Here is a 16,964-nt window from a genome sequence, read left to right as displayed (position 1 = left end):
CAAACATCTGTTTTCCCCATTATTTATTTTTTATTTTTTGTTTTTTTTTCTTACACCAGCTAAAAAATACCAGCCGATACATTCACAGAATCTTTAATATGCTGCATGCTTTGCCCGCCTGCGTGTTCTCTTCATCTTAGTTAACGCAAATCACTTGCACCGTTGTAATCCCTTACCTGATAAAAAAAAATAAAAAATTATAATTCTGGAGCAGGGACATTATCCGTGGAATTACATTCAGTTATTCTCGGGTTTGCTCAGCAAACACAGAAGTGGATCTCTCTCGGGAAGAAGCTGCGGTCACTCCCTGCGAGAGATAATCTCTTTTTAGTAACTGTGATGGGGACGCCTACGGTCGGCGTGGACGCGTTTCCTTGGCACCGTGGACGCCTTGAATAGGTTCTCTGCAAAATGAGATATGAAATAAAGTGACGCCTTCTCTCACAGAGAATGATTGATGGCGCCAAATTAAAACAAGCTGCCGTGCTTTATATGGGATACTGTAATCCTTGGTTGACAAAATGATAGACTAGACCATCAGTGTTTAAGGGATACGGGATGACAAACTTGAGATCATAATTGTTCTCTTCAAAACATCTTTAAAACTTTCAAAAACTTCTCTTTTTCAGAAGTTCTGACAGGAACTCATTAAAGCACGAGGCAAGACCAATAGTTTGGGATATTTCAGTCAATTAAATGGAGATACAATTTTTAGCTGAAGTTCAAGAAAAAGGAGCACACTTCGATCAATCCCCTTCCTGTCGTGTTTGTTACACAGAACAATCTAGGAGGTCTTTGTCACGCCTAAAGCTTGCCAGCTGCCAGTGCGTCCTCGCAGGACACTGATTAGTCCGCACCTCTGTGGGTCTACCACTCAGGCTAGATGGAGGGAACGACTAGACGAAACATAGCTGCTCCGAAAACTCCACCTAAGGTTTACCTCACTACCTTCAGGGTAAGGGTTTCCGATTAGGCTCCTTTTGCAGCCACCCTTCCCCAGACCTTGCAGTCTTCATCTTTGAATTACACCAAGGAAATATTTTGTTGAAGAAACGCACAATATTAGATGTATCATTTCCCAGCAGCAGCTATCCTTACGGCATGCGCCACTAACAACATTGCAAACCCAGCACTCTCTCCTCTCTCCTGGAGTTCCTTTCACTCCTTCCAAAACGGATTCACCCTTCTATTCCTATTTCTAGCCACACCTATCTAATTTTGTCTCCCACACCCACAACTCTCTGGGTATTCAAATTCCAACCTCCTGCCTCATCACGTAGCCTGAATCAGTGCTGGCTTCCTTTGGTGCGCTTCGCTCACAGCGTCCGCTAAATTCAGTCCTTATCACCATCCCACTCCGTCCGACTTTTACAGCATCTGAGGCGACTGTGCCTTGTCGTGGTGGCAATCCAATCTTGCTAATGTATTTCACTCGTTTTGCACTGTAGCAAGTTTCATGGGCTCCAGTCGAGGGGTTTCAGAACCTGATCAAAGCTGTGGGTCATCCTCTGTCACAGGCTTAACAAACAAGTAAGCCTCAAGTCTTCTCTCTATCGTTTTCGGGGGAGTTTTAAGGTGTCGGCCTGCCCAGGAGCTGCCGCCTTCCTCACACCACGGCCTTTTACTTTACTTCTTGTAAACATTTTCTCATTCAGAAACCAGTTGCATGTATCTCATGTGGTGAGTTAAGGGCTTAAGAACTACAGTGTTGTGTTTTCCTCACTATTTACCAAAGATTACCATCAGTTTTAGCATTGATTTCCTTGGCAGTCAGTGGTTTCAGTTTATTTCTGTATGTTGTGAAAATCTACTTTCAGCATAAATGGATAGCTTATACATCACAGTCAACATGTAGCCATGTGTGTGAATACTCTCAGGTCACATTTTCACTTTTTAGATTCAGCAAAAAAAATGTATATTGTTGAATGGACCACCACAAGGAGAAGACAAATAGTCCCTGCTTGTAAATTTGATACCATGAGACCATCACATGAAAAATGAGGGTGGTCAAGTGTTTTTTATTAACTTTACAGTTTTAACAAACAAGCCAAACAAGACGATGCCTTACCACAAAACACACAACCCGAGCTGAGGGGTACCTTACACAGGCAAAATACAAAAACTTCAGGTCACCCATCTCTTACACACAGGGGCAAGCAACAGGGAAAATAAAAAATATGAGTGTACAATACTAGTACTCAAGTATAAAGACATGTCATGAGACAAACGTCTGTGGCTAGAAGTGTCTGGGATCCCAATATGTACATTTATACAGGACACACAGGTGGTGTTGGAGTGGGCACAATATCCCTGTCAGTCTTGGACTCTGGTCCCGGGGGGAGATCCAGTCTTTCATGTTCCCTTTTAATCTATACAGCATAGATTGCACCAACCCAATGTTTCAAACTCTGGCTTTCGTCAGTTTTCCAGTGTCTCAAAATAAATTGGTCAAATGTTAAGTTTTAACATTCATTTTTCATTTCTTGCCGTTGCGCTGAGGAGGTACTCACACCGCTCGATGATGGTTGCAACTGCCAGAGCTACACAATGCAAACACACAGAAGCAGATAAATGGAGATAATTAATTTTCCAACACAGGAGGCTGCATTTTAGGCACCCGTGAACATAATTTGTTAGATCAGTTGAATGTAAATGAATAAATGAGGTTCTTAAAGTCGAATCAGAATTTTTATCGTAAACCTGAAACAATAGCAGCCTGGAGGTATTAATCAACATTCTGAACATGCTTTGGAAAAAATGCTTCTATAATTTATAGTTAATAAAACATGTGAGAGTACAATGTGGGTCTTTTAGGTTCACTTGAACTCCTCTTTCCGTCCAAACGAGCATCCCATCACTTGTTCTCACCATCCTCATGAATCTTTCTCTTTGCTTATCCATCGGCCTGATGAATCATCGTACGCTGAGTGGGGCCTTAACGTCTCTTCTCTTTCTCCTTTGCTCTCACTTCATCCTCCGTTCACACTGAGCGGATCAGGGGCATCAATCGCGCCGCTGAGCTCATTCCATTTTAATTGAGACGTCCATGTTATGATGGACATGAATATTGCATCGCACAGGCCCTATTAATATGCTAAGGCCAGTCTAAATGTTTGAATATTCTTGGTGTAAATTATTGAAATTGTGTACACGGGGAAGTGTCGGATCATTCGTCACCAATGTTTAGTTTAGCTCCACCTAAAATAGGGCGTGATTTCCCATGATGCCTTGTCACATGTGCTTGACCAGCCCTCCCTGCACCATTGACCTCCACGACGCCATTTCTAGCTTTCTTAATTAGAGAAAAAGAAGTGGAAGACAGTGTGTGTGACAGGTATTTCTTCCAATCTGCGGGCCTGTCTTTCTGTCTCCCCATCTGTCTTTGAAGTCTCCGAGCATGTCAAATACACACACGCACACACATATATATACACACACACTCCGGAAATTATTCTAAAAAAAAATCTTCATCTGATGTTCCACTGAGCACAGACGCATCGGGCAGCGGCCACGGCGATAAAGTTGGCGTTTCGAGTGACTGCACTCAGCAATTTATAAAAAGCCCGTCGCATGGCGTCAGCGGGCGGACGCCGTCGCCTGCGGTTGCACACGCGCGCGCAGTGTGTTGTGGAGGAAGATGGATCAGGGTACAGATTGTAAGTGACATGTTAATTTCTTCTCCGTCACTCACAGCCAAGGCTATGAAAGTAAAGAGACGGAAGCTTCCGCCATCAAGGCTTTCCTCTTCTTCTTCTTCTCATTTCTCTCCTTTTCTTTTTCGTTGCGGCACGTTCCAGTCTTGACTGTGATCAAGGAGACGTTTAATGTAACTGCTCAACCCCTCCCAACACTCCAACAAACTATCTGATTCCTTCATTTGTGCTCCTCTAGATGACTGCTCTTCAAAAGTGCCCCAACTGTTATCTCATCCCAAAGGTCGGACCTCATGTTTAGGCACAAAAAAAAGGAAGAATGATCAGGCATCATTACACTTTTTAGATAGGCACCACTGGGTCATGTGTCAGCTTTAATCAAATCTGACCCTCGCGTGTTTTTATGAGACTGCTTACTGAGATACACAGAGGTCTGATATCTATGCCATCAACGGCATTCACAAAAGATTTCCAGGACATTAGGTTCGTCATCATGAGAATGCTTCATCCCAGCCGTTACCACCAGCAACATTTCCTCATTATAAACTTAACCAAAGCGTGCTATACTTGTTATTTTGTCACCAAGCTGTACATGCTGCAACAATTCCAAAATCCTAAATGCTACGCCCCTCACATTGGAAAGGCTTTTACACTTTTTAGTGTTCTCTGCTGGCAGTTCCTCCTAAAATGACATGGTCTTTATCCAAGATCCAGTTTTAACAGGAAATGCTCAAATGTTTTGGAGCTCAATACCATACCATCTTGCTTTGCAGGATGTTTTCTTGTGTATTTTATTTCAGTATTTAACTGTGAAGTGATTGTGAGCTTTGGACTTGATCAACTACTCATCCCCTGTCATATGCTCTGACAGGGGAAACTACTGAAACATGGTGGGTGCCGTTACACATCAGAGCGGAAGAAGTTCTTGTGTCAACTGAACTCCAATGTCATCTATATGACCAGAGTTATTAATGGCAAGGTTAACGGCCGCCAGGAGCAGAGAGAGCATGAGATGGCTGACATCCGACGGCTGTTGTCCAGCATGATGTTGTCTGTATTTCCGCGGTGACCATATGTTGTTCTGTCTGTTTCTGTCTGCAGGCAGCCCTGGTACTACGGCTGGGGTTTTAACCTTCCAAGGGGTCAAGCCCTGCTGGACAAGTGGAACCAGATCCCAGACAGCACAGACATCCTGGTCACACACTGCCCCCCACTGGGTAAGACACATATTACAGAATGCACACAAACAAACACACACGCCCGCACACTTGCTCACACGCGGCACACGTATCTTGCTGCACATATGCATTGTGCATGTCACAAAAATGTGCACAAACATACATACATGTAGTACTCAGGTAAGATGAGTTAACACACAGGCAAAGTAATTAAAGCATATGTGTGCACACACACACACACATATAAACAGATGTAAGAACAATACATTGTGCTCACACACACAAATATGGGGCCTGCACAAAAGGAAAAGCACCAATCATCTGCATCTACTGTGCCCACAATTTATACGCACATGTCAAGGATGCATGTGCATGTAGTGTTTCATTCCAACGTTACGGTCAGTGTACAAGACACTCTTTTTCACTCCAGTATCCCCTCTTTTTAATGCATTTTAATATGCTTTACCTCATTTCACATGAAGTTCTAAATAGTGCTTTAAAGATCAGAAATAAAGTTTGAGGGGATACTTGAAGAAAGTGTTGCAGCTTTTGCAACTTGAGCGTATTTGAGATTGTATAAATTACTCCGCTCATTAGGTACTCAGAATCCGGACTGTACCGGGTGGCTGACCTCCGGACACGTGAGAGGTCAGAAGGCACAGTTCAGTAGCTGGACTGTAAATGAGATCCTTACGCTCAGAAATGAGATTGTGATGTTGTAATCTTTATCTAATGTGGATGGAGAGAGAGAGGGGGGGGACATTGAAGGTGGAGCAGGTAATAAAAGCTTTGCAGGTTGTAATTTTGAAAGCTTGTGTAGAAGTTCAAATTCAAGATTAATGTTCAGCTACAACCAAAACTTCCCATCCACAGTTTGATGGTAACTAAATACCATACTGAGATTGTTTAAATACATAATTTTGCATTTATGCATGTTTTTGTACCCACTAAGCCATCCTTCTGGCTTGCTTGTGTAAACCCTGTTTGTGCTGTGATTATGCCTGTTCTTTGAAGGTGAAGGCCAACTGCTTGACGCTTAAACACATATACAATGAGGATAGAGGCACACCTTCATAGCACAGCTTACTGAGTACACACAGACGGTTCCTTAAATGCGGCACGTGTTCGGGACAGAATGCATCACATCTGGGTCTGCAAACACTGGTGCAAAAGCCGCGGTAAATCCTTGATCTATTTATCAGCCTGTGAAATACCCAGCAGGTTTGAGATAGGTTTTTTTTTCATTTATTTATTTTTTTTTTAATTATACAGTAAAGGTGCAACAGAAAGAAAGGAAATATTTGAAAGTGAATATGCAATGATTCCGTAAGACCAGAAATAGATTTGAGGAAGGACAGAATTTTGCGCATAACAGATGATTTGAGTGTACTTTCGGTAACTGAATACCTACTACAGTATACACTGTATATGAAGCTGGATGCAGCAAGGTGCAAACTAGCACCAGTGCCAACCAGTGGGTGACCTCACACCTTCCTGCATCCAGCGAGGTGTGAGGTCACCCATTGGTTTGCACTGGTGCTAGTTTGAAGCCCAAAGCTGCAGCCAATGATGGATGCCATATTTTCCATTTAGTGTTGCATTTCACTCTCTGAAAACATTAACCTGTCCACTCACTTACTAAAGTGACTCAAGCTCTGAAAATTGGTGTGACTCAGTCAGTTTGGTTAATTAATATTTGATACGGCTCAGTGCTGGGTTAGTTTTAGATGCTGAGTTCCTTTGTAACCTCTCAAACTATTATGCTTCTTGCTTTTGGAGTGATCTTTGTTGGACGACCACTCCTGTGGATTAAACCTCTTCCATTTCATCACATTGTGTTTGACTGTGGATTTGTGGATTCTAAACTCTTTGGAGATGGTTCTGTAACCTTTTCCAGCCTGATGAGCAACAACAACTCTTTTTCTGAGCACCTCAGAAAGCTCTGTGCTATCATACACTTCCACAAACGTGTTGTGAAGATCAGACCAAGATCAGACTGTGTCAAATTCCAGATTTGTTAAACAAAAAACAAAGCAGGGTACTGAATGACACCCGAGTCTCATTTCTGAACAGATGTACTCTGATTTAGCTTTGAATATAACTTATAATCGTAGACGCGCACTTACTGTTGCAAGCATAGACTGTATATAAATAGGAACAACGCGTCCCCACTTCCTTGCATTGGCCAAACTGAGGCTACTTTCCCTGAGCAGTACGGTCCGAGAGTGGAGTCACATGGAGTCGTGTTTTCTTTTAATTAATACTGTGCTGCGCTCTATCTCCACCACTTACAAAGACATTTTGGATTATACACTGTACATAATTTATTTTTTCCTACTTTCATGGAGGGGCATGACAATTGGTAGTCATCATGATGTCACATCCTGTTTCTATAGCATCAAATAACTAGCTAAAACAAAACTTATCAGAAAAGTTGACACTTGAACATGCATCAGCATTATATGAGAAAAACTATCCTTGAAAAAAAGAAAAATAATTGACGTGTACTTTAGTGTTCTAGTTTGGCCCAAGTCCCATCCATTAACAGGGAGCAGGCGGAGCTTATGACCTATACTGCAGCCAGTCACCTCGAGGAGCTCTAATTGCTTTGGCTTCACTTTTGAGGAGCTGTTCTGCCCTCCGTCCTTATTTGCAGTCCATGGTTGCATCTCACAGATATGTAATATTGACTCACTTTCCTGACGAAACCCGCTAATGCTTTGTGTCATTTTTATGCAGAAATGTAAAAAATTCTTAAGGGTGGTTTTAGGCGACATTGCATATATTAGTTGTTCCATTTACTTTCAGACCCTAAGCTAATCAACTGGAGCCTGACCATTTGTGTCTGCACCAGGCTTCGATTTTTTTCAAAATCCCTAACGAAACCTGTGCCACTTGAGTGTTGCTAAAGGGCTGTTTTGTGCTCCTGCTAATATTTTGTCTATAATCTTCCAAAGATTATGCCCCTTAGGGCTCCTTTTTTTATATCCCCACAGAACTTGACCTCAGTGGTCCTGTATGTGAACAAGCACACGCCTACACTTATATAAACTACATAAACAGCATACAGGTGTATGCACACATCTACCGTCAGCTTTTCCACACACATGCGCGCTCCGTGAGCACGCTCCGTGCGAACGCTTGATTTTATTTTCTAATGAAAGAGAGCAGCGGAGGTGGCACTGACGAGTCATTGTTGTATTGAGTGGATGCATAAAAGGCGGAGGTAATCAAAGCGGTGACTCACACCGTTCAGTCGGCTCGCCCTGCTCTGCCAGAAAACGCACTTTACCTGTACAGGAGATCATTAGCCTCACCTTTTAGCGTCATGTTTTCATCCTCACACACACGCTTGGTACACACCGGCATCGCAACAACAGTCTGAACAAACACAGATGCTAGCTCACAAGCTGACTGACATCCTGTACACACTCCTCGGTCTCACACACAGACGCCCATTCGCACACACGCACACACTCCGACTCTCACTCTCGTACACACACACTTTCACACCTCATCTCCCGCTGCAGCTGTGGTGTTCAGACGAGTGTGTGTGATTGATTTCTGTGTCTGCGTCTCGGCTGCGAACGCGGCCGTTTATTTTCCATTCAGCTTAGCCAAGTGTCTCAAGCTATCTGCTCGTAAGCCACCGGCATATGGAGAAGCTACAGCAGGCTACTAATGCATGACACACACACACTCATAGCAAGACTGGAGGAAGTGGACTGAGAGAGACAGGAACAAATGACAGAAAGTGATCAATTCTTTAATGCCACATCCACTTTAGATGATTTTTTTTTAAAAAGGAAGACAAAACAGACAATAAAGGAGAAGGTGAAGGAAACAAGACATTGTTTCGCACTGCGGCAAAAGAGGACGTCTTTTACGAGGCGCGATAAAGCTGCACATCGGCGGCTAGAGAGGAAAAATATGGCCTCTTTATCTGGCTGTGAGGAAGAAGTTAACAGCAGAGAGGGAACGGGAGAAAGTGAGACAAAAAGAGGAAAACAGGCTCAGTGCCCAAGGCAGCAGCTGCTTTGAAACAAGAAGCACATTAGAGCGAAATACCCCGAGACACAAAAAGCCCTCGTAACTTCGCACTTCACTTCCACCGTCTCCGAAGGCTTGTAAAGAATACATTTAGAGTTTTAAGGCGTTTTTCACCTAAACTGATACTAAAAGTGTGTTTTTTTTGTTCTTTTTTTCTACACAGGTAGATACATTTAGAGGGTAAAAAAGTCAGACTGTATCACTTTACCAGCATGACTGATTCACTGCCAGCCGACAACGTGGACGTTTTTATGTCTGTGTCGACTATGAGGGGTCCATTAACTCTGCCGTGAGCAGTCTGGTAGTAGAAAATAAAAATGGGTAAAGGATATCAACGCCCCATCCCTTGAGAGTCTTTCACTTTTTTGCTTTTGTTCCAGCGAGGACCTGTTGGAAGTGAGTGAAAGATTGCCACTTCTCGACTGCCACATGGTCACATTCAGTAGTATAGTTTGAGCTATCACTTGCTCTTTTAATGCAAGCCACTGCAAAAAATCTGAGGAAAATTATCCCAGTTCAAACTTTTGGGCTCAAGGGATGGAGACTTACAGCTTAAACAAACATAAACCACACAAATGGGGTCTTGTGACTCCCCTGGAACCCGTCTGCCTTGTGATTCAGCTTACTTGAAAATCTACTGCCAGAAGACTTGACTAGAAAAGGAAAAAACAGCCAGTTTTATAAAGCAGACTTACCTTTAATGGTGCTTTCACACTTTTTTCACACTAGGCTGATGTGTAGAAAACAGCATGTATATATGATGAGAAGGCGCATCGCTACTGCCACTTCCGAAGGAGCAGTGTGCTTACAGTCGCCTCCGTCAGGTGCTCTCTTCTTCCAAAATACGCATCAGGTAAACTACTTGTAAAGTAATCGTATCAGTCCGTACTTTTCCAGAGCTGAGGCCACCCTCTCTAACCGGGCTCAGCTTGGTTCATTTGTTCTGGAACAAAGTGTGATTGCTGTGTTCACACAAGCACAAACAAACCGACCTGAGGGATAAACGCTCCTGGTTTGGGAGCAACAACCCAGGTGTGAAAGCACTCTAAGACTTCAGACTAGAACTGGACTTAGCCTGTAATTTTTGGGACTTGCTACTGAATACACAAGACCTGACTTAGACATGACCTTTAATATGTGGAACATGATATGGAGCTAAAACTGTTTGACTGCCCTCTTTGTTGTGACATTTTAACTGTAAACTTGGAGCTTGGAAAATCAATTGGTTGGACATGAAGGTATATGCTATCACACAATGCTCTGAGAAGTGATTTAATGAGTTCTTTTGAGGCAATTGATAGCACTTCTGTCTGATATATCAATACAGCTCAGTAATGAATGGCCAGATCTCCTTGAAATCTGCTCTAGTAATCATTAGTTAATGCAGCACATTAAAGGATTTAATAGTGAGCATGCGCTCTAGACCTCTTCCCGCTAGATTTGATGTGAAAATTCATGATTTTGCTGATCCACTAAACCGTGTGTCTGGCACCACTCTCAGGACAGAAACCAGTCTAATGGGCAGATTATCATGAGATTTTCTCAGCACTGTCATGTTGCCCAGAGCATGAAGTTGTCCTAATTTAGGGGTTCTGGACTGTTGACTGGACAAAATGAGCAATTAAAATTCAGGGAGAAAGGAGCATTTGATGAACACTCTTCAAAACTATTTAGACTATCTGGGCTGGGATGCTGTGTACAAAACTATTGATTAGTGATGAAATTCATCATTTCTTTTTGTCAATTATTCAATGAGAGCTTCTCTTTTTACATTATGGCGATATGGCAGGCTTTAAGCACTTCTAGGACTTCCAGTCCTATTTTCACTGCCTTTCCATGTTTGTTCTTTTGTTCATTCCCTTTTTTCTTTCATGTATGTTTGCTTTCTTATCCCTGTCTGGGCAGAGCAGCAGAAGGCCGGGAAGATGGAGGAACAAGCTCCTCAGTCATTTTATTCCTTTCGACTTGATGCTTTTATTGACTCAGCATCAGCAGCATTCCTCCTCACGGAGAAGCCACTAAATCATATACAGTCCACGCTTCATCCTTGTCACACATACTGTGAAGTCTGCGTCTGTGTGTGGCTTTGATTGATCTTTATTTTCTACGGCCACTTCCTAAGAGTCTGTTTTTTTATTTTACGTGTGTGTGCGTGCGCGCGTGTGCGTGTGCTGCTGCGTTGTGCAGTTTACCATTAGACAAGCAGCCTGAAATGAAGAACTTCATTCTAAAACGTGATGTATCGCCATCGGAAGAGAGATGAATAACCTTCACGGAGACACGCTCAGCCGTGAAAACACAGAAAATCAACCCGCCACTGTCAGACACCCCGTTAAGTAAATGACTGAAATGTTCCAAAACAAGATCATTACCGTAGCTAGGTGTGGACTCAACAAGCAACTGTAAGATTTCTTTAATTTTAAAATACAATTGATTACATCCTGCTGCACACCTTTCATCATGGAGATAGTCACGTTAAAAATAGAAATTTAGAATGCAGACACTACATGTTTTTGTCATGCAGTTGCAGAAACGCTTTCTTTTCTCTTTCTTTTTCTCTTTCTGCCCTGGGGCATTAATACAAACAGAGTTTGAATGGTAACATTTAAATGAATGCATTTTTAGCGCACAATTCCTGCAATGTAAGGCTTGCATCGCAGGAAATTTGTCCGGTCGACGAAATCTAATACCATGATGAATCATGATGGCATCGTTCTACGCACCTGTGGCCTTACTTCCGCACCTGCAGCAACCGCAACTGACTAGTCTGCGTTGCAGATCATCGCAGTGCATTTTCATCCACTTGCTTAGGTGCAAATTGGAATGGAGTGCACCTACGCAAGCAACGTACCCCCACTTAACACACCACGGTCCCTAGCATAAAGGACTATGCAAATAACTTTAGATATGCCCCTCCAGGCAGTGTAAGGATAGACGGTTTATCCTCCAGAATCAGTTATGGATGCAAATTAACACAGTAGCAGTCAAATCAGGATATCAGCACGAAACTGGATCATCGCTGCACTTTAGTGTTGGCCTTCTCTATGGTGTAGGAAATTTTTATTTACCTTGGTGAGGCTAAGGCTGAGGGTTTATGGAGGGATAATCAACTGGTCGGCCGGAGTGCGGAGGACTGGCATTAGGTCTAGCAAGACATGACTTACAGACTTAGAAGTGACATATAGACGGTGAGAAAACAGTGTTTCCCTCCAGTGTTTGGGCCACAGTAAAATTGGAAATGATGATGCCAGTTCATAATTTGAAATTTGACTGTTGTTTGCTTAGTTACATCATCTTGTTGCAGTTTCTTCTGAAATTGTTTCAATGGACCCAACTGGAAAAATAAGCACCAGCAGTTTATCTTGTCCTACCAGCTCAAACATAAAGGTAGTGGAAGGAAATGGAATGCAACATACTGTATGTACTGTATTTCCACACATACATCTCTATGCACACAGCAACATTGGTTGTCCTTGTTTTAGTCAAACACTATAGAGGGAAATACAGAATAACATATCTGTATTATACTTACGTACAAACAGATTTATAAGGATGTCACTGTGTGCAGGTTTTCTTGACTGGGTGCCCAAGAAGATGCAGCGTGTCGGGTGCATGGAGCTGCTCAACACGGTCCAGAGGAGAGTCCAGCCCAAATTCCACGTGTTTGGACACATTCATGAAGGTACGTGCGTGTCCTTTGAAAATATTTCAAACAGAACTGCAGTTGCAAAGCAAAGGTCATTTGACAATTCACAATGCTTTTTAGACAGTAGTAGAGGTCAGGGAAATTGGACTTGTTGTGTTTCTTGAAGTTGCTGTTGGGGTTTAAATAGGATCATCTTTGGGTGTTGCCCATCTGAAAATCACATGACTAGGGTCTGTTAACGACCAGACACTTCCCTGTAATTCAGAGGAATTCTTTTCAGTTCTGTTTTCCTTGCCCAGACCCTTCGCAGACCCTACCACTGATGACTGATGTGCACCTCCTCAGAAATGTCGCAGATCTCAGTGGCATTGCAGACCACAAGAGCTGTGATTGGTCCGCTTGGTACTAGGAAAAACGCTACTTTCCTCTTTAGTGGAAAGTGCAGCAGGAAGTAGAAACAAAAATTAATCTGACTGGCAAAAAAAACACAGCTCCAACCGCCAACTATGGCTCACACTGGCGTAGGCTACGTGCAGAAGTTATGGCGTCTATGTCCCGCAGAGGTATAAACCGCACTTATGTTGTAAATTGATCGCAGATTCTATCTCAGTCCACCTCCCCTGTTCAGAGAGGGCTCTTCAAATTTGACAAGGAGCAAAGGAAATCCATCTATCCTTTACTCCTCACACAAACTTGTCTCAACCAAGCATCCTCATTTTATGCAAAGTGGAGTCTTATGCACAAATGTATGTAAAGCTACTTTCACACTTAATAGGTTCATGAATATTTCATTTTAATATAGTTACTTTACATTTCCCAGAGCTGTAATCATAAATTGAGCAAATAATGCTTACATGTGTATAAACTTACACAGTTTCCTGAAACTTTTGGATTTTCTAAATCTAAAGAAATGTATCTGATTGGCTTTAGGTCTGTTTGTCTCTGACTATTGCCCCGGTGCACACAAACAGTTATAATGCGGTTGTTTCCTCTCAAGCAGGCAGTGTGGATGTACACGTTGTCATGGGTAGGCCAGGAGGACACAAATGAGGAATCCAAGGTTCAGGCAAAATCAGTGTTGTTTATTACAGTCCAAGGTCAAAACCAGAAGTCACACGAGAAAAGGCAGAGGTACAAAGACGGCAGGCAAAACTCAGAGGACAGAGGAAAAATACTGGGTCGGATATCCGGGAATCAAACAAACAAATTCAGACTAGAACTCTCACACAGGGGACAAGACGATCTGGCATGGGAAAAAAGGGGAGTGGAGCTTATATACTGAGTGAGAGGGGGATAATTAGACACAGGTGAAACACATTAGGGCAGGGAGTGCAATCAACAAGGGGAAGTTAAGCTACCAGAGACAAGAGAACACACAATCCTTCAAAATAAAACAGGAAGTGACCAGACAAGAACTCAAAGCCTAACAACAGAAAAATTGACACAGTCAGACCCTGACACATGTATTAGGATAGTTTTTATTTACGCTGCAAAGTTTAACTGTTTTATGGGGCAAATCAGCAAAATCTAGCATTAAAGCCTATAAACTGTGAGGAAAACAGGCAGTATCTCTGTTGTCAGCCTTATTACAATCCAAATATGTGCATATATTCATCTGCTGCTCCATCAAAAAGTCTTGCTTTTCTCATGCAGCTTCACACCTAAACATTTTTTTGTTAATATATAACTGGTCTAGCAATCACATATATAAATCAACCCAGTGAAAATCAATCCAAATCTTTATTTAATTAATTAAACTGACTCATTTTCAAGGATGTAACCTCACAGAATATGGAGATTGCCTTCTAAAAAAAAAAAAAAAAAAAAAAAACGATTAAAGTGTGTAAAGAATAGCTGAATGCCACATCCCAATCAGAATTTCATCCAGGCCAGCGAGGGCAGAGAGGCCAACTCCCTGGGCTGAGGATCGCCTTTTTTCGGGGTTATCAGGTCAGCGCCGAGCCCCTGGAGCTGCTGTCCCCCATCAGAGAGAACCAGATTAGAAACTAGATCAGATTTCATAAGAGGAGAAATAGGCTGAAAGCAGCTCTCTTCATTAATGCGAGGGCTCAGGAAAAAGGAGAGAGATTCAGAGAGGCAGAAATTGTGTTTTGCATTCATGTATTCCAAATGTGAAAGGACTAACACGGACATGCAAGAGTCCTCTCTGAAAGTGACACCTACACTTAAAAAAAAAAATCACTGATGGTGCAAAGCTAAATTGTAGTACTCTATGAGAGATGGCAGTTAACTTATGCTTGACAAAATGGTAACACTTACATCTGCCATTTGGCAGTCATGTCATTCCAAAGTGTTTTTGAAGCGGAGGATTTTTAGTCACACTCTCATGCATACATTTTTTGCTCAAGCTGGAGTCTCATGATTTCAGAAGATGAGCCTTTCTTTCCTCCACTTTTGTCTTGCTTATTCAGTGCACTTCTGCAAGATTACTTCTTTATCAGCCGCTGCGTCACAATTGCTACTCTTTTTTTCAGTTAGGAGTGAGGCGCAAAATATTAAAAGGAAAAGAAATGTACACCAGCATTCATACTAATATCAGAGAGAGCTGCTATTCATCGTCTTCAAGAACTCATTAAACCACTTCTTGAAGCATTGTATGATACCTGCAAGCGTTAAAACAAGCTCATACAACTCTAGTAGTTTTATCTTCTGGACCTGACAACATAGATAATAAACATTTCAGGCGATACCATATTTTTACACATACAGTAGCCTTCCTCTTGCAGGATAAGTGCTCAGTTGCAGTTCCAAATATTCGGCCTCCTTTATGAGATCAGCAGGCCTCACCCACAGGTCTCCTGCAGTGGCATTCCACGCAGATCGGAGCTGAACAAGCATCTTTCATCGAGTTTGGTCGGTTGGAAATTTCAAAATTGACACCAACAAATAAATGTGATACACACGCACAGAGAGAATGTGGTATATTAGTAGTGAACACTGCTGATAGTAGCTACTAGCATTATGAGCAACACGTGACTGGTGTTAAAACCGAGAGACTTCATTTGTATTTGATGTTGAGATCCACGATGTGTCACTGCTGCGTTGGCCAAAACAAGTAGCTTCTGTGAAGGTTTCAGCAGTCCCAATTCACATGCAGTTACCATAACATTTCAGGATGTCAGTATCTAAACATGTTCTAATTGAGTTAACAGCTAAATCTTTCACACCTTTAATTCTGTGTACAGATCTGGATGTCTGTCTACGAGCAGCTTACATAGACGCGTTTGATGAGATCCTAAATGCTCTGGTACACCGTTTGCATACTAGCTTTTGTTTGTCTCTATTCCAATTTGTCCCAATCACAGCAGTTCCACAAATTACCTAATACTGCACCTGCTGCCTCCGTCCCAGCGTAACAGTTGCGGGGTCAGAGCCAGCTTTTACACACAAGTTGGTAATTGTTGAAAAAGAACTTCTCATTCTCCCAACATGACAACCTGGGACTGTATTTTCAAAATAAAAGTAGTGTAAAACTTAGCTTTTTCTGTCCTGAATATAAATTGGTAATAGTCTAATATACACCTGTAAGACAAACAGAGGCGTTGGAGACTTAAACTAAAGGTGCTACCGTTCATGTGACTCCTTTAACGTCTTTTAATAATGAAACCTAGCTTCTTTAATACATTTTGTGCTAAAAACAGCATTTACATTTTTACCAGATTAAAAGAAAATCTACAAATCTGTATTTCTATCCACTACCTTTATGTAAGAGTTAGTTCATCCACTTAAAGCAGCCAGTGCTCCTAAAAGCCGGTCTGACTTCCACAAAATCTTTGCGTTGGTGGGAGGTTGCTCTGGAGTCACGCCGTTGAGAACTGATCATGCTCTGGCAAAGATCTGTCAGACCAATCAAATTGTTTGGGCGAGGTTTTATGCTGTGATGGACAGAAAAGCAAAAGGGACGTAATCGTACTTGGCATCTGAGTGCCGTGGAGTGGAATTTGTTTACAACGAAATGGTTCTGAGAGGTATTTTTATTTCTCTGTGTAGGCTGAAACGCGCCCCTTAAAGAAATCCAAATGTGTGTTACCAGTCTAGGGTTTTTCGTTTGCCAGTATGAAATGCAGATAAGAACAGGTGGATGGATACACAGATGCACATTTTCACCATTTGGTTTTCCTTTAAACTTCCTCTCAGGTTACGGCATGATGACGGACGGCACCACGACGTTCATCAACGCCTCGGCCTGCACCGTCAACTTCCTTCCCATGAACCCGCCTATCGTCTTTGACCTCCCTAACCCCAACCCCAGGACCACATGACTAGAGGAAGCTCGCCCCCAAACCCCTACCGCCAGCAAGGAGAAAGGAGCCAGGCGAGGTAGGTGAGGTCGGCGGGCAGGATTCGTGGAACTCTGTAAATATTGCGCGGGCGTGTGCTCAACGCGGCACAAGGCGGCACATGCTCGGACGGTCC

General features: G+C 42.5%; 1 protein-coding gene across 3 annotated transcripts in view; it reads left to right on the top strand.

Annotated features, from left to right (window-relative positions):
- mpped1 (metallophosphoesterase domain containing 1) overlaps positions 1-16,964 on the top strand; it is a gene marked incomplete at its 5' end in the record, with an annotated part of 203,890 nt that extends 186,926 nt beyond the window's left edge. For 2 of the 3 annotated variants that reach the window (XM_084572992.1, XM_084572991.1), the window contains 3 exons: positions 4,755-4,870; positions 12,450-12,563; positions 16,686-16,964. In XM_084572992.1, the coding sequence (XP_084429118.1) occupies positions 4,755-4,870; positions 12,450-12,563; positions 16,686-16,810 (355 nt within the window). In that variant the 3' untranslated portion in view covers positions 16,811-16,964. Of the gene's footprint in view, positions 1-4,754; positions 4,871-12,449; positions 13,601-16,685 lie in introns of those variants that run through there. The other variant, XM_084572990.1, reaches the window with a different exon arrangement.

This window comes from Chelon labrosus, assembly GCF_963514085.1.
Source record: "Chelon labrosus genome assembly, chromosome: 23".
Lineage (NCBI taxonomy): Eukaryota > Metazoa > Chordata > Actinopteri > Mugiliformes > Mugilidae > Chelon > Chelon labrosus.
This window is presented reverse-complemented; position numbering and strand designations above follow the sequence as displayed.